The sequence below is a fragment of the Neolamprologus brichardi genome, chromosome 15 (genome assembly GCF_056152115.1).
Source record: "Neolamprologus brichardi isolate AB-2024 chromosome 15, ASM5615211v1, whole genome shotgun sequence".
NCBI lineage: Eukaryota > Metazoa > Chordata > Actinopteri > Cichliformes > Cichlidae > Neolamprologus > Neolamprologus brichardi.
The window spans coordinates 31,887,983-31,913,799 of record NC_142118.1 but is presented as its reverse complement, the minus strand read 5'-3'; the positions used below and the strand labels follow the sequence as shown (position 1 = coordinate 31,913,799).

Sequence of the window (25,817 nt, the reverse complement as noted above, 5' to 3'; positions counted from 1 at the left end):
CAGACTAAAGTTCATCAGCAACTGTGCAAACAAACCCAGAAGCAGCAAGCTGCAACCTGGAAGCCACTAGCTGTTGGTGGCTAAAGTGTAGGTGGACGTTAGCTGTTAGCCTAGCCCTTATCTCACTGATATATTTCACACACATTCTTACTAACTGGGCTTCTTGGGGACCACAAGAATAATTTACTTTGAGAATCACACTTAGAGATGCACTGATTTCCAGTTTTCAATTATGAACCGGTGTGTTTCATGCACATTTTGTGCATAGCGGCGAGCCATATGCTACACTGTTTGCATGTAAGTGAGTGAAGACATCAGTGCATCTCTAGTCATAACAGCAAAACAGGAATAATAGCCAGATATATTTCTTCTTAAAGCATTATTAGTTATGTCATCCAAAGAAAAGCTGATTTTTGTTGTTGTTAGTTTTTTATACTTTTATTCAAAGTACATGCTACATTATTCCTTAAAAGCTTATTTATCATCCTCACAGTTTTTAGTCATATTAAATAAACACTTTTTGTGCTCGGTTTAATCCCCCCAGGGTCATTAAATCTCTCCAGCATGCTCAGGGTCTGCCACTTTTCTAGCCTAGAACGCCTCACCCATGAGATGCTCAGGAGGCATCCTGGTTCTCTCTATGAGGGGAAGTAGCCGCTCTACTCTAAGCTACACACCCTACTTTAGAGGAAGCAAATTTCTGCTTATATCTATGATCTCATTTTTTCTATCTCCTGCTTCATTCACCCTTCACTCACGAACATCCTTACATTTGTGCATTTTTGTGCTTTCCCAGTCTTGAACCACGGGCTCAAACTGGGAGGTGCTGGGAGGTACTTCACACCTGCTTCATACTCAGCTGCAAAGCACTCCAGTGCAAGCTGGGGGCAGATGAGCCCAACAGAACCATCATCTCCAAATAGCAGAGACGAGATCCTGAGACCACCAAACAGTCCATGCCTTGGCTGCTCCTAAATGCCTTGAACTGAACTGGTGACGAAGCAGTCTGACTCACTGCTGGTAATGTGAAGCAGATTGGGTGTGGTTGTAGAAGTAAATTAATTTACTTTGACATAAACTATTACATTTATTAAACTGACTGTCTTCCTCGGTCTACATGTCAGGATGATATCATTGGAACTTACCGCTATCAGCTGCTGCTTGAGCTTCTGAATCTCTGTCAGGTTCATCTCAGTAAGGAGGTCTGATGTGGCGGCCCCCTCAGTTTTCAGACACTGCCTTCTGCACTCTCCATTAGCCCTGAGCGCTGAGCCCACAGCCGTCACTGGTCCTGAGCCACTCTGAAGGTGACCGTTACATCTGGCAGATTAGAGCAGAAAGTGCCTTGTCACAAGCTATAGTGTCAATAACAGTAAGAAGAAAAGTTTTAAAGCAACTTCATGTAAGCAACGACCTTTGAACACAAGCAGCTGTGGCCAGTGACCAATTAGTAACTGCTGCACCCCCCCCCCCCCCCCCCCTTACTCTCCCATTTCTGCAGATTACAGTCTGAATGCACTGGGTCAAGGAGACAGGTCTGTGTGCCTGTGTTTGTAGGTGTGATATCCACCTTGTTGGCTCCTCTGTGTTTGGGGAGAGCAGAGTAGTTGGGGTAGCAGTGCCACTGGGCGGTGCTGAGGAGAATATTAGATTTGCACTCCCAGTGTAGGCCACATCACACATGCTGAGGTGGTGAACAAGTTCTCTTCGCAGGTGGTTCTTCTGCTCGCGCTCACTCTTCAGAGACTCCAGCGCCTCCTCCAGCTGGGCGTCTGAGATGTCCTTCAAACGCAGTGCATCCTGTAACTGGCTGTTCAGCAGCTCTGTCTCCTCCTCCAGAACTTTAATCTCATGTTTCAGGCCTTCATACTCCACCTGAACAAGAGTGGACATTCACATTCAAACGTATGAACCTTTATTTTGAATTACTGCTACATTGTTTAGGTGATTAATATATATTAAAATCAAAATTGCTTTGAACAGTTTGTAAACACAATATATATTTATTCTAAACTTTATGCATATATTTTGTGCAATTGCAAACCTAAATACTTAAGCTTTACATACTTAAGCTTAGATAGACATGTTGATGCCCAGAGTGACAAGTAGGTCCAACTTTGTAAAAAACACATTCCTCCTGCTGCTGGTATCACTCACCAGGCTAAGCAGGTTTTGTTACTGTGGTCACATGCTACAGTAGATTGAGGGTTGCTGATGCTAACAGACTCAATAAACTGATCTGCAAGGCCAGCAATGTTGTGGGGATGGAGCTGGACTCTCTTAAGGTGGTGTCGGAGAGGCGCCAAGATGATGAAAGCCAATGTTGGATAATTCCTCCCACTCCATGACATGCTGGCTAGCCACAGGAGCACGTTCAGTGAGAGACTGAGATTACCAAAAAGCACCACTGAACAACACAGGAAATCATTCCTGCCTGTGGCCATCTCCCTGTACAACTCATCCACCTAACACACTGTATACTGCAATAGCTACACCCTTTTTGCACATGCTCTTCTTTCTTATTTAGATATTAATCAGTAAGTGACTTATATGTATGTATATATTGTGCTATTTCTTACTTCCTGTATTGTCTGTTATTCTTACTGTTTGGACTGGAGCACTGTAACCAACATAAATCCCCTAGGGAACAATAAAGTATTCTGAACATCTTCTCCTTGACAGTTCACAAATAAAGCCCAGCCCCCACCTTTTATTTTGCCACTAGCTATCTTCCCATATGCGGGTGAAACCAGGCAGATCCACATTGGTCTCGGATGTACTGATTCAACCATGTTTCAGAAAAACATGAGTGAGCACTGACGGTATATGTGGCGGGGCGTGGCCTGTGGTGCCGTGCAGGGAGGGTGAACGCACCTGCACGGCATCCTTAATCACGCCCGCCGAGTTAAAACACAGGGACTCGGGGGTTGTGGTGTGATGTGATGCGATTTAAATAAAATGGCTCAAAACTATGATCCCTGGACCCGCCGTGTCTCATTTACACCACAGTATACTTTCTGAGTTTTCACCAATATCTCTCGCTTATCACTTTTGTTGGGCAGAGCTGACATTTCTCATGATGATTGTTGCCAGAAAGGGGCTCTATCTCTGATCCCAATCCTTCACCTTTGCACCAGCACAGCAAACACAAAAACACCTCTTGTTACAGGCCCTGACCTTGGAAGAAGGGAACCAGCCTCCTGTCAAGCAAATTCAAGCATGGTAACCCACACAGATGGTTTGCTGTTGGAACCTGTGGTTACTTCCGAGGGAAGTCTATTGAACCAGCTGAGGGACGCCGGACCAGTCAGCGACTGATTGGGCACAGGATGGTATCTTCTAGATTTGCTCCGTTTCAATGAAAGAAAAAAAAACTTCTCTTGAGTAAAGTGTTATCCCCACAAAATTACTAAATGACTCATCAGTATTGCAATTAAAAACAAACAAACAAAAAACCCCAGATAAAACTATAACAAAATTAAAGTAACATATTTGTCCAATCCAAGGCCTTTTGCTGTGTTCTTGCTTTCCTGTCCATTCAACTGTCCTATTATAATGAAGATTAAAAAGCCCCAAATATTATATTCAGTTTTATGTCAAAAGTCCACAAATGTTCCTCATCCAATGGAACGTATGTATACTGAACATCGCTTTAAAATATGAAACCTCTTTAAATGGAAACAATTGTAAATTTATGTTACTATGGTTTTATTAAATGTTTAGATAAATGTAATCACACCAATCAAAAGAAGATCACAGCTGGGATATACATACAAGTAAGTAAAATTTTATTAATATAACCCAATATAACCAGTCATAGAACATAAAACAGACAAAATAAACAGGCAAAAATTAACCAAAAGCAATTCTATAAAGGTGAGTTTTGAGTTGTTTTTTAAAAGCAACAACTGAATCCACAGTTCTTAGAGCAAAGCTCTAAAAGTCAAAACCAGGATCTTAAAATGGACTCTGAAGTCAATAGGAAGCCAGTGTAACTGAGATAGTAACGGTGTCACATGTGAATACTTAGAGGATTTGGTCAAAAGCCTAGCTGCATTATTTTGCACAACCTGCAGATGTTCCAGGAAACCTGTGCTTAGACACACAAACAGTGATTTACAATATTCCAAATGTCAAGAAATAAATGCAACAGGGCTTAACCATTTAGCAACATTTCTTAAATGATAAAAACAAGACCGAACCAGAGATTTATCATGACCATCCAATGTGAGAGTCAAGTCAAAAAGTACACCTAAATTCCTGATAGAGGATTTAACGTACACTGAAAGAGGACCAAGGGCTTTCACTATCTGAGGTAAAAAAAATCTGTCAGGAGCGCATACAATTATTTCAGTTTTCAGTTCAGTTCAGTCCCTCATTAAGCTGGAGGAAGTTAACAGCCATCCAGCGTTTAATCAAATCTAAGCAGTCGGTCAGAAGCTGGAGCTTAGACAAGACTTGGGGCTTAAAAGAAATGTATAACTGAATTTCATCAGCATAACAGTGATGGGAAATGTCCTCGAAGGGGCTCAATATATGTTGGAGGGGAAGAAGATATATTAAAAACAATAAAGGCCCCAAAACCGAACCTTGAGGGACACCGTAAGTAAGGGAGGTAGAGGATGACCTGAAATCAGAGACTGCCACAGAAAAAAATCGTGATGTAAATATGAGGAGAACCACTCCTAGGCATTTAACACTGAACAGGTAGAAAAACCAACCGGAGTGACTGACTGATTGAAGATTCTCCATAATACAATGCAGTGAATCCACAGACATTGGCCTGAAAGTGGATGAATATTGAAATGCTGCACATGCTCAGCGTCTGACTAATCTTAATGCCTTACCTGTCAAACTAGAAGTTCCACAGGAAAGTGAAATGGATCGGAGATTATGAAGAAATCTCACCTTCACCCATATTCTAAATCACTTTGTGTGCTTCATTTCTTTTATATCCATTGTTGTGAGAAAATCCTAGATGACAAGGAGAAAATCTACAGACGCAGAAAGGCCCCGGAAGTTTTGGACCCAGGACCACCCTCCACCTGTTTGCTCTAACCTGACCACATATTGTCATCTGCGTGGGCATACCTGGTATATAGCTGGGACAGGCTTCTGACTCCCCTGCAATTGTTGCTGGTTAAGTGGGTAAGAACACTGACTAATGGATGGATTCTCAGAGTTCACTCAGAAAAGAAGTATACAGAAAGACAGAGGGCTGTCAGCAGCAGCTAGGGACATAGAAGGGTAATCTTTTCTTTGATTTAGATGAATTGTGCTTCTTTAACTTTTGGACCTCTTAGTAGATAAGTACACCTTTGATTGACAGCTGAGCCAGCAGGGAGGGAGCAGGGAGCAGGGAACATAACTGTCTGGTAACTGTAGCTAATAAGTCAAAGAGAGCGCTAAAGTCTAATGACCTTCAGCATCATACATACACTTTGAAACAGTTTTACGACATTACTTGAGCACTGTCTGTACCTGACTCTGTTTAAGCGTTGACACCAGTTTCTGCAGAGAGATGTTCTCCTCCTCCAGCTCGGTGTAGTCCTGGAGAAGCCGTGACTCTCTGAATTTGTATTCTCTGATCTCTTCCCGCATTCGGGTCCGCTGTAGCTCCAACATCTCATTGCTCTGCTAAGACAGCACAAAATGAGAGCTGGAGCTGCTTATGACACAGTTCTCACAAAGGAAGGTAATGTCACCAGTATTTAGAGTTTGCAGGATGAAATTTTTAAAAGAGGGAAGGTGAAGGATGGATTACAGTATATCTCCACACAAAACCATGAAAAACTGACATTTAAAAAAAATGGAGAATGAAGCTCATATACAGTCGTGGTCAAAAGTTTTGAGTATTTGCAATGTTGTCCCTTCTTTTTCAAGACCTCTGCAATTGGCCCTGGCATGCTGTCAATCAGCTTCTGGGCGAAATCCTGACTGATGGCAACCCATTCTTTCATATTCAACACTTGGAGTTCGTCACAATTAGTGGGTTTTGGTTTGTCCACCTGCCTCTTGAGGATTGATCGCAAGTTCTTAATTGGATTAAGGTCTGGGGAGTTTCCTGGCCCTGGACCCAAGATTTCAGTGCGTTGTTCCCCAATCCACTTAAGTTATCACTTTGGCCTTGTGGCACGGTGCTCCGTCATGCTGGAAAAGGCGTTGTTCTTCACCAAACTGTTGGATGGTTGGAAGAAGTTGCTGTTGGAGGATGTTTTGGTCCCATTCTTTATTCATGGCTGTGTTCTTTGGCAAAATACTAAGACAGCCCAATCCCTTGGATGAGAAGCAGCACCCCACATGAATGGTCTCAGGATGCTTTACTGTTGGCACGAGACAGGACTGATGGTAACGCCTACCTTTTCAGATGCCCCAAACAATTGGAAAAGTGCTTCATCAGAGAAAATGTCTTCACCCCAGTCCTCAGCAGCCTATTCAGTGTACCTTTTGCAGAATATCAGTCTGTCCCTGATGTTTTTTTGGGGAGAGTGGCTTCTTTGCTGCCCTTCTTGAACCCAGGGCATCTTCCAAAAATCTTCGCCTCCCTGTGCGTGCAGTTGCACTCACACCTGCCTGCTGCAATTCCTGAGCTCACAGCTGAATCATCTTTAGGAAACAGTCCTGGCCGTTGCTGGACTTTCTTGAGCGTCCTAAAGCCTTCTTCACAACAACTGAACCTCTTTCCTTGAAGTTCTTAAAGAGCCGATAAATGGTTGATTTACCTGCAATCTTAGTAACAATTCCGGTCTGCTTTTCTAATTCAGTCAGTATGACATAATGATCTTCAACCTTGTGCTCGTCAACATTTTCGCCTGTGTTAACGAGAAGATTATTGAAATGATCTCAACAGATCCTTTTATGGCAGCGATGAAATGAAGTGGAGGCTTTTTTTGGGATCAAGTTCATTTTCATGGCAAAGAAAGACTTTGCAGTTCGTCAGATCCCTCTTCATAACATTCTGGAGTAATGAAATGATAGCAAATTGCCATCATAAAAACTGAAGCAGGAAACTTTCTGAAAACCAATGTTTGAGTCATTCTCAAAGCTTTTGGTCATGACTGTATGTAAAAGGGTTTTAAAGCTGTTTTTAAAGTCTGGTTGTACTGAAGTCTCTGAGAAAACAGCCCTTCCAGCCCCTTGTCCATGAACTCAGTAGTCACTTCCCTGATGATAATGTGATCGAATTTCAAGTCTTATTAAACATGCCATGATCATGATTTTGATGACACTTTAAAAACACTCTATCAAGTTATCCATAAATCTAAACGTCCAGAGTAAGTGTCTCTAATAAATATGAGAACCTTATGATTGTACCGTACCTCCCTGAGCTCCTGCAGCAGGCTGCTCAGGTGCTCGCTGTCTGCCTGTGCACTGGAGGCAGCCACTCGACTGTGATTCAGTTCCAACTGGAGCTCCAGGAGACGACCCCTAAAGTAGGTCTCCTTGGTGGCAGACTCCTGCAACAGTGTCTCCTCATTGTTCTCCCCGTCCTCTGCGACCTTACGCTGGGTGGAGTATGCCTGGCCGAATGCCTGGAACAGGACAGGAGGGGAAAGGATTATTTCTCTTGACTTTACCTGGGGAGAAATGTACAAAAATGAAAGTCCCTTTCACCTTGTATAAATGATACATGAGTGATTAACTCAAAGATTTTTTTTGTCCTTTATTTTTATATTGTTTCATGTACTTTAATGCAATTAGTAGAGACCAAGGTAATGCATGCCAGATAGAATAGATAAGTGCTACATGAGAACCGGTCCATTTAACTATCTATTTATTATTTACCATCCAGAGTAAGTATCTGATTAGTGGCCATATTTCTAAGATTTTTAGGGCCTAGTACAAGAACGTCTGTTTTATCTAAATTTAGAAGCAGAAAATAAAAGGTCACACAGCTCTTTTTTGTCTCTAGGACATTACTTCAGTTTGACTAATTGGTATTTGATATCTGGCTTCATGGGCAGATAAAGTTCGGTATCATCAGTATATGCTATGTCTTCTAAAGGAAACTTATGTAATATAAACAGAACTGGTCCTAGCACTGAACCCTGTGGAACTCCATAATTAACCTTAGTGTATAAAGAGGATTCTGCATTTACATGAACAAATTGGAGTATTGCAGCACAGTACCTGTAATACCTACGGCATGCTCTAATCACTTTAATAAAATATTATGGTCAACAGTATCTGACGCTGAGCTGAGTTCTGACAATGGTTTAACTACTGCCGTGAGCCTTCACCAAGTGACCTAATTTAAACATTGTATCAGACTAGGTTAACAATTCCTCTGTATATTTTAATGCAGCCTTACTTCTGTACCCTTACTATATGAAACAAATGGCAGTGGATGGAGCAGCTATGAAGTTCACTTTTCTTCACATTTCAATTTGTTGCAAAAGTGATTTTTTTTATAATAAAGCTATTCAAATTATTCAAATCTTTGCAGCCCTAGATCAATCCATCTCTGTTAAGAATTGTTCAAATGAGTGTGATGCTATTACTAAAATAACTGATAGCTACAGCTCTAGATTGATGATATTTAAGATTGAAGCATTAATTAATGGTAGGACTTTGATGAGCAGTCTTGTGGGAATGGGGTCTAAATGACACGTATTGCTTTTTGAGATTAAATAGAACAAGATACAAAGCATTAAAACATGTTAAAAACACAAAAGCCTTATTAAACGCAGTGTTGGGCCCAGAAGTCTTATTAAGTCCTGTTAAATAAAACCTTAAAGTGAAGGAGGCCTTACTTTCTTCTTCACATGACTCTACCTCACCTTCTTTGCCTCCATCATAATTACTTTGACTTCAGAATGCAAAAATAAGTCGTTTTTAAGCATTTGCTGTGACCAAACCTCTTCAGGTTGCTTAACAAGATAACATCATTATATGTTACAGTAAGCTGTCACCGGGTTGGACTCATCATAGGCCCGTACTTAATGAATAATTCATCACATCCTCTCCATTTTTGTGCGGATGCTTTGAAACCCTGTCCAGGCATGCATCATTTAGACCTCCAGGCTGTTTTTAAGAGCAACTCAGTTTTGGTTGTTCCTTCCACAACTGCCAGAGATCAGAAATAGAGGCCAAAAACAAGTCACCGCAGCGTCTCGATCTATCACTGAAATGAATCATATCTCAGCAATTTTCAAGCAAAGCTCCTCCTGGTTGAGAATTACTTTCTACTAACTGATTTTTGCTAGCATAAAGACTTCCAAAGCACCTGCAGAGGGAAAGGATCCATCCCACAACATTATGTGAGTAAGGATGGCAGTGTCTGATGACTATAAAGGGAGGGGTGCCATTGGCTGCATGACATCACAGAGGATAACTGCACTCGGTCTCCTTCTGTTTTTAGCCTCATCAGCTACACCCTCTGCTTCACTTGTCACATATCCCATTCACTCAGGCTGATTATTAAAAGACCTGCAGTGTTTGTTTCTGCCCTCTTAGCATCATAGTACTTTTTTGCCTAAAACCTTAACACTACTGTGCAAAATTGTTAACCACCACCTTATCAACAACATTGCCAGTGCAATGAAAACATTCATAGAAGAAAAGGGACACAGTAGAACACCATCAGTCATGAAATGCCCTGCCCAGAACCCAGACCTCAACATTGTTAAAGCAGCGTGGCATCATTTTGACAGAGAATGAAGGAAAAAGACAGAAACATCAAAGAGATCTGAATGAACCCTGGACACTTATTCCTGAAGGGTTATTTACAGAAATCACAGAAAGCTGCCTGACAGTGTTCAGGTTGTGCTGAAGAATAAATAAGAAGATTTTTGCAAGTATTGTACATTGTGCATATTCTTACAGATATCCTGTTTGTATTATGTGGGTCTATAAAATATGACATCCAAATACCAATGATTAAAATGTCCAGCATAGGGAGCAGATTTAACAGAAACAGTAAAACCCCCGAAATGGAACCTTATGGCACACCGTAGGAAAACGATAGGAAGAGTATGGAATTACATTTCTATCAAAAGTCAAGTGTGACAAAAAATACAATTCAGGCAACTAATTTATTTTCACGGGTGAAATTAAATTTTTTTTGTTTTACGCCGGTTTTTCCCAAAGTTGCAAAAGTATGACGTCACAACATTCTGATTGGTCACTTGCAATGTTGATCCTGGAACAACATTTACTATATTGATCTGGGAACAACACCAACACGACGATATCAGATCGTGCACAATGCATACCCTCATGTGATGAGACTAGGGCTGCAGCTATCAATTATTTTAGTAACCAAATAATCTATCAATTATTCCATCAATGAATTATATAATCAGATAAGAAATACTTTTGTTTTATTGATGAGCAATAATGAGTGTCTTGATGCATGCTCAATCATCCAGGTAAGTAAATCTCCTAAGGTTGATTCTGTTCATCTGGACGTAGCATTTTTCAGTGGGAGAAACGTTTCGTCACTCATCAAAGTGACTTCTTCAGTCTCCAGAAGTCTCCTGAAGAAGTCACTTGGATGAGTGACAAAATGTTTCTCCCACTGAAAACACTACGTCCAGATGAACAGAATCAACCTTTGATGAGTAATATCAAATATTCAAAAGGGAAAAATATTCAGAATGAACTGCTAATTGGGTTCCATTTTAGAAGTTGCAATGTTTTAAAGTTTACCAACATAAGACATCTGTTAAGAAAAAAAAAACAATAAAACAAAAATATAAATGCAAAATTTTTATATTTATGTATATACTATTTACTCGATGAATAGTTGCAGCCCTAGATGAGAGCATGCAGACAGTCCTGGAGGATGAATGAATTTATGACAATGACTGGCCCCCATGCTTGCCTGACCTAAATCTGCTAGAACACCTAAGGGACGTCATATTTCACTGCATCTGACACTGCCAGGTTGCACCTCAGACTGTCCAGAAGCTCAGTGATGCCCTGGTCCAGGATGGTTTCCTGTGTTCTTGGGCCACTTAACACAAACTTTAAAATGTGTGAGGGCCCGAATTAACACTTAGGAGTGGATTCATTCAATCACGGTCATAGGAAACAACATTAGCTCCGAAAAGTTAAAATTTCATGAGAATGATTTTTTGCGGCCTAAAGACAACAAACACAATGGTAACTTGTGCTGCTATTAGTACATGCTAACTTAGTCTTAGTTGTTGCTGTTCATAGCAATGAAAACAACTGCACAATATCCCAAAAAGTTGATTCTGTTCTGTCTGCATCTGAGGCTGAATCTCATGTGGTTCCTGTAATCACCATCTTACGTGCTGTTTGCTCATACTGACATACACATTTAGGCAGTCCTTGCCAAAGTGGGTTAGAATTTCTTGATGCATGCTAATGATTGAGCATGCATCAAGACAAACTGTAAAAAACACAAAAATGAATCATGGATTCAGTCCTGCTCCTGTAGGTCATCTCTGTCCTGAGTGTATTTTTAAAAAGAAGACAGAAGAGAAACAGAGGCAGTAGAGATGTAGCCTGCTCACTTGAATTTAAGAAATTCCATATAGAAAACTAAATATTCTCTAAATTAATGGAGTCGCATGGACACATACACATTCTCACAAACTGGCGGATTGGTGTTAGCATACAGTAGCTCTCCAATAAATGTAAGTCAGAAAAATTACACGATCCCAACATTATCCCTAAGACTGACTATGAGACTCACTTGAGGTGAATCATTATCACCATTAAGCTCCAGTGTAGATAAAAACCCCATGCAGAATTACATAATTCTATAAAATATATTGAGTAGTAAAGCTGAGTACATAAAAGTCTTGAAAGACAAACAACCTACACGTGTTGAAATGCCCCAATGGTTCTTTAAAACTCTACCAACATTTCTATGGTATGACCTAGCTGAGGCTTGCAGAATGTGCTGTTTCATGTCGATAAATGGCCAGTGCCCATCCATTCTCTTCTGCTTATCCTTATCAGGGTCACGGGGGGCTGCAGCCTATCCCAGCTACCATAACACGAGAGGCGGTGTACACCCTGGACAGGCCACTAGCTTGATGCAGGGTTAGCACAGAGAGACAGAAACCAGTCGATTACGAGTGAACACCTAATCACCAGTTAACCTAACCCGGTTAATTACGTGTCTTTGGACAAACACATGGAAATTCCACCACACCACATGCAAAGATGGTGAAGTCAAATTGGGGTTGTTCTTGCCAGGAGGCAACAGTGCTAACCACTGCACCACCTGCCAACTAGCATAAAGAAAACCAAAGTCCGTGGGGAGTATGGTTGCAAAGCTGAAACTTAAAAAGAAGGGGACAACCAGAAGTGTAGCCTGCACCGTTTTTTAACTCTAAATGGAGAAATTTCGCCCAGCCTGGACACTGCTACTATATCTGGTATGTTGACTGAGATTTATATAAAGCTCTTCTAGTCTTACTGACCACTCCAAGTGCTTTTCTACAAAAAGCCACATTCACACATTGATATAGCCCTTTATTCTTTGCCATAAATGCTTCATCGTTGCCACTCAGACAGTGACGGACTGGAAATTTGGGGATTTGGTATCCTGCCCAAGGACACTTTAATATGTAGACCTCTCTGATTTACCCTGAGATTGAAGGAGAGTGAATACTAATCTCATGTTCATTACGTGGACACAAACGCAAACAGGTTTATGAGGTTTCAGCGTTGTTGTACTGTATTTAGTGGCTTCCCTCAGTTATGCAAAAGATTTTTGGTAATGTTGATGTCCGGGTTCTGGGCTGGCCTGTCCATGACTGATTGTATTCTACGGTGCGCTTTTCTATCCATGTATACTTTTAGTGCAGTGGCAATTTGGGATCATTGCGATACTGAAAAATTATTGTTTTTGATGGATTTTTTCCTATTTCTTAAAGACATTTTCCATAGATGCAAACAAAGAAATGGGCAGGTGTGGCTCAGGTGGTGGAGCAGGTCAGTAGATTGACTCCTGACTCCTCCAGTCCTACTTGTGCCCACAATTAGCCTTGGGCAATGTACTGAACCCTGAGCTGCTCCTGATGCATCTATTGGAATTTGAGTGAGTGAATGTTAAAAAAATGCTTGGGCATAGATTAAAGCACTGAATCGTATGTAGGGGACTGAGTAAATGAGACTTGCAGCAGGAAGTCCTGTGAGTGCTCAACAACAGCACCATAAAAGTGCCAGCCCATGTAATAATAATGTGTTTTGTTTCCAGCAGCCTGCAATACAAATCCCTAAAGATACAATTTAAACTGGTTCTTTGAAAAGTTGCCTGTTATGTGTAGTCATAGGGTGTCTTTTCATGTTCGAATGATTCATAGGTCAGTGTTAAATGGATTTAAAAACAAAAACCATTCCTCTGAAAATCGTCAGGTACAAGGACTGGACTGAAGATGAGTGGGAAAAGCTGCCATTGTCCAAAAAAGCCCATGAGAAAGCTAAGAACTACTGAAACCAGTTAAAAATGACAAGAAAACCAGACTCCTTGGAAGCATGATATAAAGAAATGGTGGGTGTATGAGAGGAATTTAGTATTTTGCTCAGAAAGTTTGTAGTGTGTGAAATATAATGACTTGATTTAAAAAACAGATTAAATAAAGAGCATAAAGCAACTAGCCTGTATTACAGTACTGTCTTTAATCTTTGACAAGCTAACTGAAGCCATATTGGCTAAAGAGCTGGCATGTCCAGCAGGTGTGACTACAGGTGAAGTGTGCACAGACAGGCTTTTTAATGAACCACCCTGTGAGCTCATAACATCCTCCAGCGGGTGCAGGTGAGAAGGTGCTGTCAGAAACGCCTCACGCTAATCAGACCAGTGCATGGATTTCGAGTAAGGAGTCATACCCCTGCTGACCCCACCTCCTGCAGCTGCTCCAGCTCCACCCTTAGCGCCTCCTGCTCGGCCTCCAGGTCGGCGTACTGCTGCTTCAGGCTCTGGTTCTCCTCCAGAACCGCCAGTCCGCACTCCGCCGCTCGTATCTTCTCGCGGTTGGCCTCCGCCAGCTCCCGGGTCAGGCGCTCCACCTCGGCCCGATATTCCTCTACCGTATCCCCGCATCCTGCTCCTCCGGCAGCCATCGTTCCTCTGTCCCTCCCTCTGCCCTCTCTTCCCTGCGGCGGACGAACAGAGAGCCCTGCCAGAGGGAGAAAACAAGCCCCACCGCCTCCTCTGGGGGAGTCCCAACGTCCTGCAACTCAAACAGCACCAGCGAGCATCCACGGCTTTCACAGCGCTGCTGCCATCTCAGCGGGAGTATCCTCTGCCGTGCGATGCTCGGAAAGATGCTTCCTCTCTCTCCTCCCTCTGATTCGTTTTTCTGCTTATTCACCGGCAGCAGGACGCCATCTCTGCCCGCAGCCGTGAAGCAAGGCACCTTCCTCTCTCCCTGTCATCCTGCTGCACACTGAGCGTTTACAGTAATATATCCCATGCACGCAGCGCCCTCTGGAGGTAAGAGTATAAATACATTCTTTCTGTTTTATGGAGGCGAACGGAACAAAGAGTTTTAATAGTTTCATTCCTGGTATGAGATCTGCCGGTACCTCAACACTAAAAACTAGAAAGCATTCGCATACAGCTGCACGTCTTTTACAGCCTCAGAGCCTTCACGGGCTCTTGAAGTGCGCTCAGCCTGTGATAATATTACATACATAAGTAATACAAATAAACAATCAATCTCTGTTTGAAATATTAGTATATGTCCTGTTTACAAAGTAGCTTTGATGCCTTCAATGTCGCAACGTTTAACTGTGTCTTTTACACGATGAAAAGTCTGAGTTAAAGTCTGAAAACGAAAACGAGCTGACAGGTAGCTCATGAAGAATAGTGGTGGGTAGATCAACCCAGGTATTGATAATAATAATAGATATTTATAGAACATTTCAACTATAGAAGCGCCATTTAATAATTATACGTCTAATAAATGATGACACACTGCTCTCCCCCACATAAGCCTTATGGGTGGAAGGTATTGGTATTGGTATGGACATTACTGTCCGTTTTTACTTGATAACGGATCGATATCAAAATTTCTCTCAGCACTGCTGAAGAAACCTTTATTCAATATTTGTTCATTCAATTTAAAAAGTATCAATGTCCGTTAGAAGCGATTACACTTTTACTATGAAAGGCATCGGAAGTGTTATCATCATGATTAGCGGAACTGGCGTAACACACCGGCAACATCATCGTCTCTATGGTTGTTTGGCCGTGTCGCACGTTGCTAGTTAGTTGCAATGTTGTAGCTATTAGCACGGTAGCCGTTCCTTCGCTGGAAGGTAGAGCTGTACGAGAGACCTACAGTTTATTCTTTCTGATTCACAGTGTGAGCAGCAGCAGCTAACTGCTATCCAACGGAACATAACCTACAAAGCTAGCTTGTTAACTTGTTTTCCTTCTACTCCGCTAGTTTTCCTAGCTTGCTAGCTAGCCGCTAGCATCCAACCGTCTCCTCTATCAGTGCGAACCGTCTCCCGGCCGGCCGGAGGACCATGGCGATGAGACAGACTCCCCTCACCTGCTCCGGTCACACCCGGCCTGTGGTGGACCTGGCCTTCAGTGGAATTACTCCTTATGGATACTTCCTCATCAGCGCCTGCAAGGGTGAGAGGTGTTGGCAGGACTATGAACATAAAGTAGCCTGTGAGAATCTGGTGTTACTTCTGGACGTGGTCTGTTGCGGGTTGGGCTTTGAAATGAGCCCTTTATAAAACATGATGTTCTTCCATTCATTGACTTTGTGTCTCTGTATTGTTTTCTGGTGTCATTAAGTGCGCATATGTGTGTGAGCCTGAGAGAGAGAGAGAGAGGCACATGCGGCTAGCTTAACTACTGATGGTTTACCTTCCTCCTAAAGTTTGATCTCGAATTGTACAACTTTGTTGAAAAACTATAGAAAAGATTACATCCTGTTTAGGACATGATCAGATAACGATAAAGTCCATGATCAGATAATGATCGTCTCTGGGCTGTCAGATGGTATTCCTGTCACTGAGTTGCTACAGATCTGCAACTAAACAACCCTGAGAAAGATGGCGTTTGAGAGCAAACAGTGTTCCTATTCCTAGATTTCCTAGGTTAAGTTCATTTTTTTCTTTTTCTTTCTTTTAGGAATAATCCTTTATTAATAGCTTGCATGGAGGATGCTGACTCAGTATTGAAGTGAGCAGTAGTGAAGCTGTTACAACTGAAGGCAAACATTTTCTGAACAGTGAAGGTGTGCCTTCAGTGTCCAGGTTGTGCCTAACCGTTTCAGGGTTAAACCAACACATTGCAAAAGATGCAGCTTTTGCTTTTTGTTTGCACTGCACTCTTAACTTTCACTACCACTTAGCAACTAATTGGCAAGTGCTTGCAGACAAGTCTGCATGTTCCATACAAACTGTGATGTGGCAGTCTGCTAGCAAAAAAGCAACCGCAAGGTTTTCAATGCAGTACCAACTCTTTACAACCAATTTTACCTAGCAACAATCAAATGTCACCCTAGAAGTCAGTGACCCCTGCTTGTCACACAGTCAGCAGGACCTAGCAGACACCTGTGGATTATCCTTACTGTCGCCTGCCGTTACACTGTGATGCTCACATCCTCTCTGCTTCTCTCCATCAGATGGCAAGCCCATGTTGCGCCAGGGAGACACAGGGGACTGGATAGGAACGTTTCTGGGTCACAAGGGCGCTGTCTGGGGAGCCACTCTAAACACAGACGCCACCAAAGCAGCGACTGCTGCTGCCGACTTCACAGCGTGAGTTCACACACTCAGACTAAACTAGCCTGAAAGAGGTAGTGATCCTCAGTGCTCCTCTCTGTGGATCATCTGTCATGCACCCATTGGCAGTGTTGTATTGTTGTATGCACTCTGAAACCTCAGTTCATGTGTGATATGGTCTCATTTCATTTCAAGATAACCTTAAACGGCTGTTTTGCTTCATGCTATGGTATTGATAATCGATCACTTAGATGTGAGCGCTAGTACAAGCTCCAGGGACCTTTCTAGCTTGGCTATAGCAGTGACGTAGCCCACATGCCTTTGTGATAGACATGGTCACCATGGTGACCCTTGCTTTCCCAGCATCCTTCTAAGAATAATAATAATAATAATGGATTGGATTTATATAGCGCTTTTCAAGGCACCCAAAGCACTTTACAATGCCACTATTCATTCACTCTCGCATTCACACACTGGTGGAGGCAAGCTACAGTTGTAGCCACAGCTGCCCTGGGGCAGACTGACAGAAGCGAGGCTGCCATATCGTGCCATCGGCCCCCCTGGCCATTACCAGTAGGCGGTAGGAAGTGTCTTGCCCAAGGACACAACAACCAGGACAGAGAGCCCGGGGATCGAACCGGCAACCTTCCGGTCACAGATGCGCTTCCCAACCCCCAGCACCCCATGGTTGCCCCATGGCAAGCTTTACACTGAATCAAGTAAAACCATTTTTATTAGAATATCCTGCTGCGCCTATTATTTCATTCTTATCTATCCCTCTTTTCCAGCAAAGCAAGGACAATTCTGCTATTCAACATTAAGACTTTTAGCTAGTGCCAACATTCAGTGACACAACAGCTAAATCTTTAGTCCTGCTAAATGTTGTCTTATTTTCCAAGAGTCTGTTATAAGCCAATATATTGATGTACCCATCATTCTCACTGATTTGTAAGACGAGGCTCTGACTTGTTCTATCACATGTATGTCACAGAGGAAACAGTTTTGCACACTGAGCTTTGAATGAGTTTTCTGCATACAGTGGGGCAAAAAAGTATTTAGTCAGCCACCGATTGTGCAAGTTCCCCCACTTAAAATGATGACAGAGGTCAGTAATTTGCACCAGAGGTACACTTCAACTGTGAGAGACAGAATGTGAAAAAAAGATCCATGAATTCACATGGTAGGATTTGTAAAGAATTTATTCGTAAATCAGGGTGGAAAATAAGTATTTGGTCAATAACAAAAATACAACTCAATACTTTGTAACATAACCTTTGTTGGCAATAACAGAGGTCAAACGTTTACCATAGGTCTTTACCAGGTTTGCACACACAGTAGCTGGTATTTTGGCCCATTCCTCCATGCAGATCTTCTCAAGAGCAGTGATGTTTTGGGGCTGTCGCCGAGCAACACGGACTTTCAACTCCCGCCACAGATTTTCTATGGGGTTGAGGTCTGGAGACTGGCTAGGCCACTCCAGGACTTTCAAATGCTTCTTACGGAGCCACTCCTTTGTTGCCCGGGCGGTGTGTTTTGGATCATTGTCATGTTGGAAGACCCAGCCTCGTTTTATCTTCAAAGTTCTCACTGATGGAAGGAGGTTTTGGCTCAAAATCTCACGATACTTGGCCCCATTCATTCTGTCCTTAACACGGATCAGTCGTCCTGTCCCCTTGGCAGAAAAACAGCCCCATAGCATGATGTTTCCACCCCCATGCTTCACAGTAGGTATGGTGTTCTTGGGATGCAACTCAGTATTCTTCTTCCTCCAAACACGACGAGTTGAGTTTATACCAAAAAGTTCTACTTTGGTTTCATCTGACCACATGACATTCTCCCAATCCTCTGCTGTATCATCCATGTGCTCTCTGGCAAACTTCAGACGGGCCTGGACATGCACTGGCTTCAGCAGCGGAACACGTCTGGCACTGCGGGATTTGATTCCCTGCCGTTGTAGTGTGTTACTGATGGTGACCTTTGTTACTTTGGTCCCAGCTCTCTGCAGGTCATTCACCAGGTCCCCCCGTGTGGTTCTGGGATCTTTGCTCACCGTTCTCATGATCATTTTGACCCCACGGGATGAGATCTTGCGTGGAGCCCCAGATCGAGGGAGATTATCAGTGGTCTTGTATGTCTTCCATTTTCTGATGATTGCTCCCACAGTTGATTTTTTTCACACCAAGCTGCTTGCCTATTGTAGATTCACTCTTCCCAGTCTGGTGCAGGTCTACAATTCTTTTCCTGGTGTCCTTCGAAAGCTCTTTGGTCTTGGCCATGGCGGAGTTTGGAGTCTGACTGGTTGAGGCTGTGGACAGGTGTCTTTTATACAGATGATGAGGTCAAACAGGTGCCATTCATACAGGTAACGAGTGGGGGACAGAAAAGCTTCTTACAGAAGACGTTACAGGTCTGTGAGAGCCAGGGATTTTCCTTGTTTGAGGTGACCAAATACTTATTTTCCACCCTGATTTACGAATAAATTCTTTACAAATCCTACCATGTGAATTCATGGATTTTTTTTTCACATTCTGTCTCTCACAGTTGAAGTGTACCTCTGGTGCAAATTACTGACCTCTGTCATCATTTTAAGTGGGGGAACTTGCACAATCGGTGGCTGACTAAATACTTTTTTGCCCCACTGTATATGTGTCTTCTGACTTTGTCTCTTATATAAAGCAACCTCTGCATTCACACATATTACACTGACACACACACACACTCACACACAGTGTGAGGTCACTGTTAACAGCTCCCTTGTGGACTTTTGCAGAAAGGTGTGGGATGCAGTGAGTGGAGATGAGGTCCTGTCTCTGGCACACAAACACATTGTGAAAACTGTCAGCTTTACTCAGGTCAGTGCACTTCATCATGTGCTCCTTAAAAGACTGATGTATTGTATGTGTTTCTCTACTTGTGGGTTTAAATTGATGCACACCTTTCACCAAGAACAGAATATAGTTGATAAGGTAACATTTTAGTCCAGTCAGTGCTGTGAAACAAGTTCTTTGTCAATGTTGATCACTAACCAGAAGTTAACAGGCCCTGGCCTGCTCAAGTTCAAATCACCATTTAGTAAAAGATTTAACCCTTTAAAACCGGTGGGAGCGGGCACGCTCCGTTTTGCGTAACTATTTTTAAATCCCGGTAGCTCTGCAACCACGTAAGCTAGCACAATAATTTTTTTTGCATATGAAACCGGAGGAGTTGTACTTACATCTTATGCCATCAGCTTGTCCTCGGTCACAGTTTCCTTCCACATATAGCTTTGCAAAAACTGCATAAAAAGCACTTGCAGCAACAAAAACATAATATTCCAGAAACACGCTTTGCCGATCCGATCAGCTGTTTGTAACACTTCCTACGTCCATCAGCGTGAACTATCGCATGTCCGCCATGACCTGCCTGAAACCGGAAGTGACGTCATTTTCGCGGAAATGTAGTTTTTTTACCATCAAGGCCTCATTAGCCTATACTGGTGTTTTTAAAAGTTATGTTTGACTCTATACTTTTCTGAATAGTTTCTGGGATGCTTAGGACTCATATTGCACTGCTGGAAATAGTTTATTTTGATGCATATGCTGCTTTTTTGCAAATTTGCATTATAATATTTATTTTCGTTTTTCCTGCAGTATATAAAAATTGGTGTATTTCAAAAATAAAACTATGAAGACACTCAAAATAAATTTCCTGTGGTGGGAAACTATTTTGTGCAACTTTTTTGTATTTACAGTTTTGAGGGATAAGCCTCTTAAAGTTCTCTAACTAGAAATATATGTTAAAAAAACAAAAACAATTTTCAATTTTTTTGTAGTTTATTGCACTTTTTTGCAATTTATGTAATTACTATGCACTTAATTCAGACATATTATTAATATCTAGGCTGTAATGGTTGTATTGATGTATAGCAACTTGAAATGCTCCCAAAAATGGCTCCACAGCATGTAAAAATATAATAGCTCTGTCGGACTTGGTTCTATGGTAGGTCTTAAAGGGTTAAGTGATCAGATGTAAACATTTGAGCCTGCATGTCCGTAGTGATTCTAGGGCCAAAGCTTTAGCAGTGCTCAGCTCCAGTTACAATGGCATGCATGCAGTGCCTTGTAATAAATATTAGTTAAATATGCTGTTTGCAAAGATTCACTGGATACATGTTATCGTGTTGCCTTCAAAAGCAAACAGATTAGCTGGATGACCTATTGTAGTGCGTGAGGTGTTTTCTCACATATAGTTGTTTTCCTCTGGTTTGAATTGTTTGATGAGTTTGCAAACTTGTAGCTTTTCGCTGTGATTTGATTTGTTTTCACAACAAGTGAAAAAGTGAACCCTAAGCGAGCCAAAATGCAGCACTACAAACCGCGTGAGAATGTTCAGTCTGCTCATTGGCTAGATGTGTCTGGGATGGAAGAAAGTGCTGTGTTGTTTATTATTGGAAAACTTGGAGAATTTACATTCATTTCACAGGTAGCTTCTAGCCCGTACAGACCTTTGCACAACTGTAGTACCTTGTTCCATCCCAGAATACAAAGCATTCTGTTCATCAGTCTGAAAAAACGTTTCTCCCACTGAAAACGTTTGTGGGATTTTCTTACCTGGATGATTGAGCAATCATCAGGAGATGGCTACACAACCTTTTTTTTTAGCTCAAGCTTGTAATGTACAGGTTTGGGTAGTTGGTTCTGATTGGGGGTGAATCACGTTGATTTAAATGAACTAAGCGCACAGCTGTGAAAACACCTTAAGAATCACTTAGAAGTTCTCCCACTCCTGGTGAACTCTGGAATAGTGTACGCAGATGGACACATTTGGGGCACCATGAATTTTGAATAAAGCACCACACTTAAAGAACTCAGAGCAAGTGTTTACCCACAAAAACTTCACTTTCAAAGTGAAAAAATAAATATTATACAAACACACACACAAACAAGGTAGAGAACCCACAGAAAATGAGAGGGATTCAGTGATGAAGTTTGGATACTGGTTGACAAAGTGGGAGATATGGAGAGGCAAGCTCCTGTGTCTGAGCCTCAGTGGGATCTCAGCAGTTTCACAATCACAGCAGCAGCTCCAAAGACTGTGAGAGGAGGAGGAGGAGGAGAAAAGTGCCTCTGCAGACCACGCCCTGGCCTTTACAGCCATAACTGCACTATAGCGCTCACAAGTCTGTGGAACAAACTCACTGTGGAATCTCAGACTCCTCACAGAGTCCTGGAAAGACACTCGCACATTCCTCACATTTTACAACAAACCATCCAAATCTCATCCAGACTGTTCAAAGACAACATGAAAACGTAAAGCTTTGCAGACTCCGGTATCCTCTTCCATGTCAGTCACTGAAAAATGTCAGGAATTCGTTTTTGGGCAGCTTGCCTGCCTGTACCTCCAGTGAAACGATGAAATGTGTCACTCTCTGTGCTTTTCATGATTTGTTTTTTGAGCTTGTTTTTTGCGTTTTGCCTCGTCCTCAGTGAACTCTGCTATAGCTTCCTGCTCTATTCCGGCTCACTTATCAACCAATCAACATTCGGTAGCATGGCTCACATGGGTGACAAGCGCCCACACGCTCACTCCTCTTCCAACTGAAAACTGTTTGCAAATTGACACATGTGCAGGATTATAAATCCAGCTTTACTCTCTGTGCTTGTTGGGTGGGAGTGAAGAGCCTCCCATGAATATGTGCCTCTTTTTGACAGGACAGCAACTGCCTGCTAACTGGAGGTAACGACAAACTGCTGCGTATCTATGACCTGAGCAGCCCTGAAGCAGGTAAGTGGACACGCTCATGCACACACGTGTATGTGGGACCATATGACCAGTACATGCTCCCACTTATCCATATGTACTGTCGCTAGACCATTAATAGCCACTTGCTACATGTACTGCAGAGCTCTGTGGGTGGTTATACAGCAGCCGGCAGCATCACAAAATGATTTGCATGATCACTCTTTTGAGATGAAGCTGACAAATTCATCAAGTGTAAATAATTATATACAATGTAACAGTTTATTGTGAAAACTTCCACAGCAGCGGGTGTGACTATGGTAACTCATGGACAAGGTGCCGTCTGTGCTGGTGGAGGAAGTTGCCTTCATCGATCACTTGATTACAGTGAGCAGATGGTTACTGTCAGCACAGCTTGGAGCAGTTCACAGCTCACTGTGACCGCACAGATAATCCTGGACACGTCAAAACCTAAATATGCCCCAAAGAAGCAAATGCAGTTATGAAATTTTATGCCCTGAAGGTCAAAGGTTGAGCCATGGCAGATGTAGAGGTAGCCTGCAATGTGATATGTTTGCTGAGGCACTAAACCAGGAGGAAGTGATTCTGGGTGTGATGTAATGTTTCTGGCTGTTGCTTCTGTGTCCCCGTCAGCTCCACAGGAGATTTCAGGCCACACATCGGCCATAAAAAAGGCTCTGTGGTGCAACAATGACCAGCAGATCCTCTCTGCTGCTGACGACAAAACCATCCGGTCAGTGCACTGTGACACACGCCCTCACCCATCTTACCTCTCATTTCTGACAGTAGACATAGCAACCACTCTGTTCATGTGTGTAGGCTGTGGGACAGGAGCTCCATGGAGGAGGTGAAAACACTGACCTTTGACACGTCCGTGAGCAGCATGGAGTACGTAGCTGATGGACAGATTCTTGTGATCACGTATGGAAAGACCATCGCTTTCTACAACGCTCTGAGGTCAGCCTGCAGCCACACCCGTTTATTGTCAATGAGTGACATGTATAAAACAGAGGGCATCCTGCATGCATGACATTATTACTGACTTTGTTATTGAGTAAGCATTCATCATTTATAAAGTAAATTTTTTTTCTATTTTTATTAATATTTTCAAGCTTGGAATTGATCAAGACTGTGGAGGCCCCCGCTCCTATCAACTCAGCTTCCCTGCATCCAGAGAAGGACTTCTTTGTTGCCGGTGGTGACGACTTCAAGCTCTACAAGTTTGACTACAGCACTAAGGAAGAGCTGGGTGAGCAGCAGAGTGCTCCATTGTGTCATGAAGAGGAGCAGTCTGACTCCTTTAATGAAATTAGAAACAGAACCTGTCAATACAGAATAAATGCAAGTCAAACTCAGATTTTATTCACAACAGAACCTAGGAAACGTATCAAATAATCACACTGAGCAAACCGTCTATTTTGAATTTGATGGCAGCCACAGAACTGTGGAAGAGAGGACAGGGCTGTGTTTCCCCCTGTGCACCATCCTCGCTTCTTTTAACTGCTGAGGGGAGCAGCTGCTGACTTTTCTCACTTTTCCGCTGAGCCCTGAACGTCTCAGCTATCCAATACTTATGTCTGGCCTTGTCCCTTGCACACAGAGACGTCACCAGATTGTCTTAGTCTGTACATGATGCAGATTTTACTGAATGTGAACATCTGGCTCTCTAACAGAAATGATCTTTTCATTCCCACTCGTGTTCCTGACCAGAACATTCCACAAGCTTTTTTTTCTTTTTCTTTCAGTCTTTTGCTGCCAATGTGTTGCTGCCATCAAATTCAAAATGAGCATAATGAAAAACATGTGTTGCCAGCGTGCTGGTGCAGGAGACTAATTAAAAACATCTGGGTTCACGAGGTTCTGTTTTCATTTCGGTTTCACATATCATCCCAACGTTTGTTCTGCTTCACTATGATGTCACTAGAGAGAGAGAGGGTTTTTTTGTTTGTTTTTTTAAACTCGCTGTTTGACCTGCTCAGCTCATTTCATAACAGGATCTACTTACTTATCTGTAAATGTAAAAAAAAAAAAGAAGTTTAAACCCTGATTCTTTGGTCCATGAAAACATAAAGGAGTAACTGACCAATCGGAAACTGATGGTGCTGCTGCTCATGTGTCTGCAGAATCCTACAAGGGGCACTTTGGTCCGGTGCACTGTGTTCGCTTCAGTCCTGACGGGGAGCTGTACGCGAGCGGCTCGGAGGACGGCACGCTCCGACTGTGGCAGACAGCGGTGGGAAAAACCTACGGCCTGTGGAAGTGTGTCCTTCCTGGTAAGTCTGAACTCTGAACTGATGACACGTGTTCATGCTTTCATCTGGATTCTGTTACACTGTTGCACTGTTACTGTAATGACAGTCATGCTGAATGAATGAATGAAAAGTTTTTATAAAGATTAGAGCAATACAAAGCAGTCTTTGACAACACTGTGTTTCAGTTGTGTGGTGTTGTGCACTGTATATGCACAAGAGACAAAGGTTGTGAGGCGGTGCTGCTGCTGACCTCAGAGCTCTGTGAACTATCCATATGTTATACCACAGCGTAGCACATTTTTTCAAACCATGTCCTGACCACGTGGAAAATACTCGAGTTTAAACTGTGGCAGCATGTAAGATGTTTGTGTGTGTATATTTACAGAACATAGTATGATTTCATGATTATATATATATGATGATATTACACTGTCATGTATCACATTGTTCTTCACTTCCTTCTCAGAGGACCTGGGGAGTGAGAACCCTGAGCAGCTGTACACCTCCACCCCTGAGATCAAAGCCTGAGGAGAGGGCGTCGCCTTCTGGAGCCTCAACGAGATCCACAAAAGGAGCCAAGTCCAGAGCATTTTCATCCATCAGAACTGATGTGGATACTAAGACTGGCCTGTCTGTCACAGCATCAGTCCACACACCCACTCACCTGCACACCGACAGTCCATGGACAGCATGGGCTGCAGAGGGAAGCAGTAGAGCTGTGAGTGAGAGCTCGTTGCTGCCTGCTTTCTCTCTGATCAGCCCACTTCTGTCTGTCCTCTAACTTCTTTAATGTAGAGCTGCCAACCCCAAACTGCACAACGTCATCGTCATCATCATCATCGGTTTTGGTTTCAGTGTTGAGGTGTTTGATGAGCTGGACCAAGGCTTGTTTTCTGTTCATGGTTACAGGAATAAATGAGTTAGTGCTCAAGTTCTGAGGCTTTCATTTCTTAAAGAAGCATTGCTTTGAGTATTTTACAGTGTTTTGCTTGAGTATCTAAAGTTGTTCTAAAGTGTCCAAATCAAAGCTAATATTGTTTTGTGACAAAGGAGAGGAAATTATTTCTTGTTTGGTTTCTGTCTTCATTTGTGCACAGTGATGAAATAAACGGAGCATTACGCTTTTATTTGAAAGTAATGCACAAAGAAAAA

General features: G+C 42.5%; 2 protein-coding genes across 5 annotated transcripts in view; one reads left to right on the top strand and one right to left on the bottom strand.

Annotated features, from left to right (window-relative positions):
• LOC102779622 (protein bicaudal D homolog 1-like) overlaps positions 1-14,512 on the bottom strand; it is a 27,895-nt gene extending 13,383 nt beyond the window's left edge. The window contains exons 1-5 of one of the 2 annotated variants that reach the window (XM_035915604.2): positions 13,828-14,512; positions 7,320-7,532; positions 5,482-5,637; positions 1,571-1,875; positions 1,146-1,320 (exon numbers count right to left, since the gene is read on the bottom strand). In XM_035915604.2, the coding sequence (XP_035771497.2) occupies positions 1,146-1,320; positions 1,571-1,875; positions 5,482-5,637; positions 7,320-7,532; positions 13,828-14,046 (1,068 nt within the window). In that variant the 5' untranslated portion in view covers positions 14,047-14,512. The remainder of the gene's footprint in view (positions 1-1,145; positions 1,321-1,570; positions 1,876-5,481; positions 5,638-7,319; positions 7,533-13,827) is intronic. The other variant, XM_006808350.3, reaches the window with a different exon arrangement.
• strap (serine/threonine kinase receptor associated protein) lies at positions 14,270-25,817 on the top strand. Of its 3 annotated transcripts, none has more exons than XM_006808352.3 (10): positions 14,270-14,419; positions 15,378-15,571; positions 16,575-16,710; positions 19,445-19,526; positions 22,365-22,437; positions 23,047-23,146; positions 23,233-23,370; positions 23,526-23,662; positions 24,537-24,686; positions 25,132-25,817. In XM_006808352.3, the coding sequence occupies exons 2-10, from the start codon at positions 15,460-15,462 to the stop codon at positions 25,191-25,193; spliced, it is 990 nt and encodes a 329-aa protein (XP_006808415.1). In that variant the 5' UTR covers positions 14,270-14,419; positions 15,378-15,459; the 3' UTR covers positions 25,194-25,817. The 3 variants fall into 3 exon arrangements, with proteins under 3 accessions (XP_006808415.1, XP_035771499.1, XP_087708831.1); XM_035915606.2 differs by lacking the exon at positions 14,270-14,419 and adding an exon at positions 15,111-15,246; XM_087852705.1 differs by lacking the exon at positions 14,270-14,419 and having other exon boundaries at positions 15,117-15,571.

Bases quoted from the DNA above. Each gene is read 5' to 3' on its own strand.
- strap (XM_006808352.3), top strand. From the start codon at position 15,460: ATGGCGATGAGACAGACTCCCCTCACCTGCTCCGGTCACACCCGGCCT. The intron at 16,711-19,444 runs GTGAGTTCACAC...GGACTTTTGCAG, and splicing joins GCTGCTGCCGACTTCACAGC to AAAGGTGTGGGATGCAGTGA. The intron at 23,663-24,536 runs GTGAGCAGCAGA...ATGTGTCTGCAG, and splicing joins CAGCACTAAGGAAGAGCTGG to AATCCTACAAGGGGCACTTT.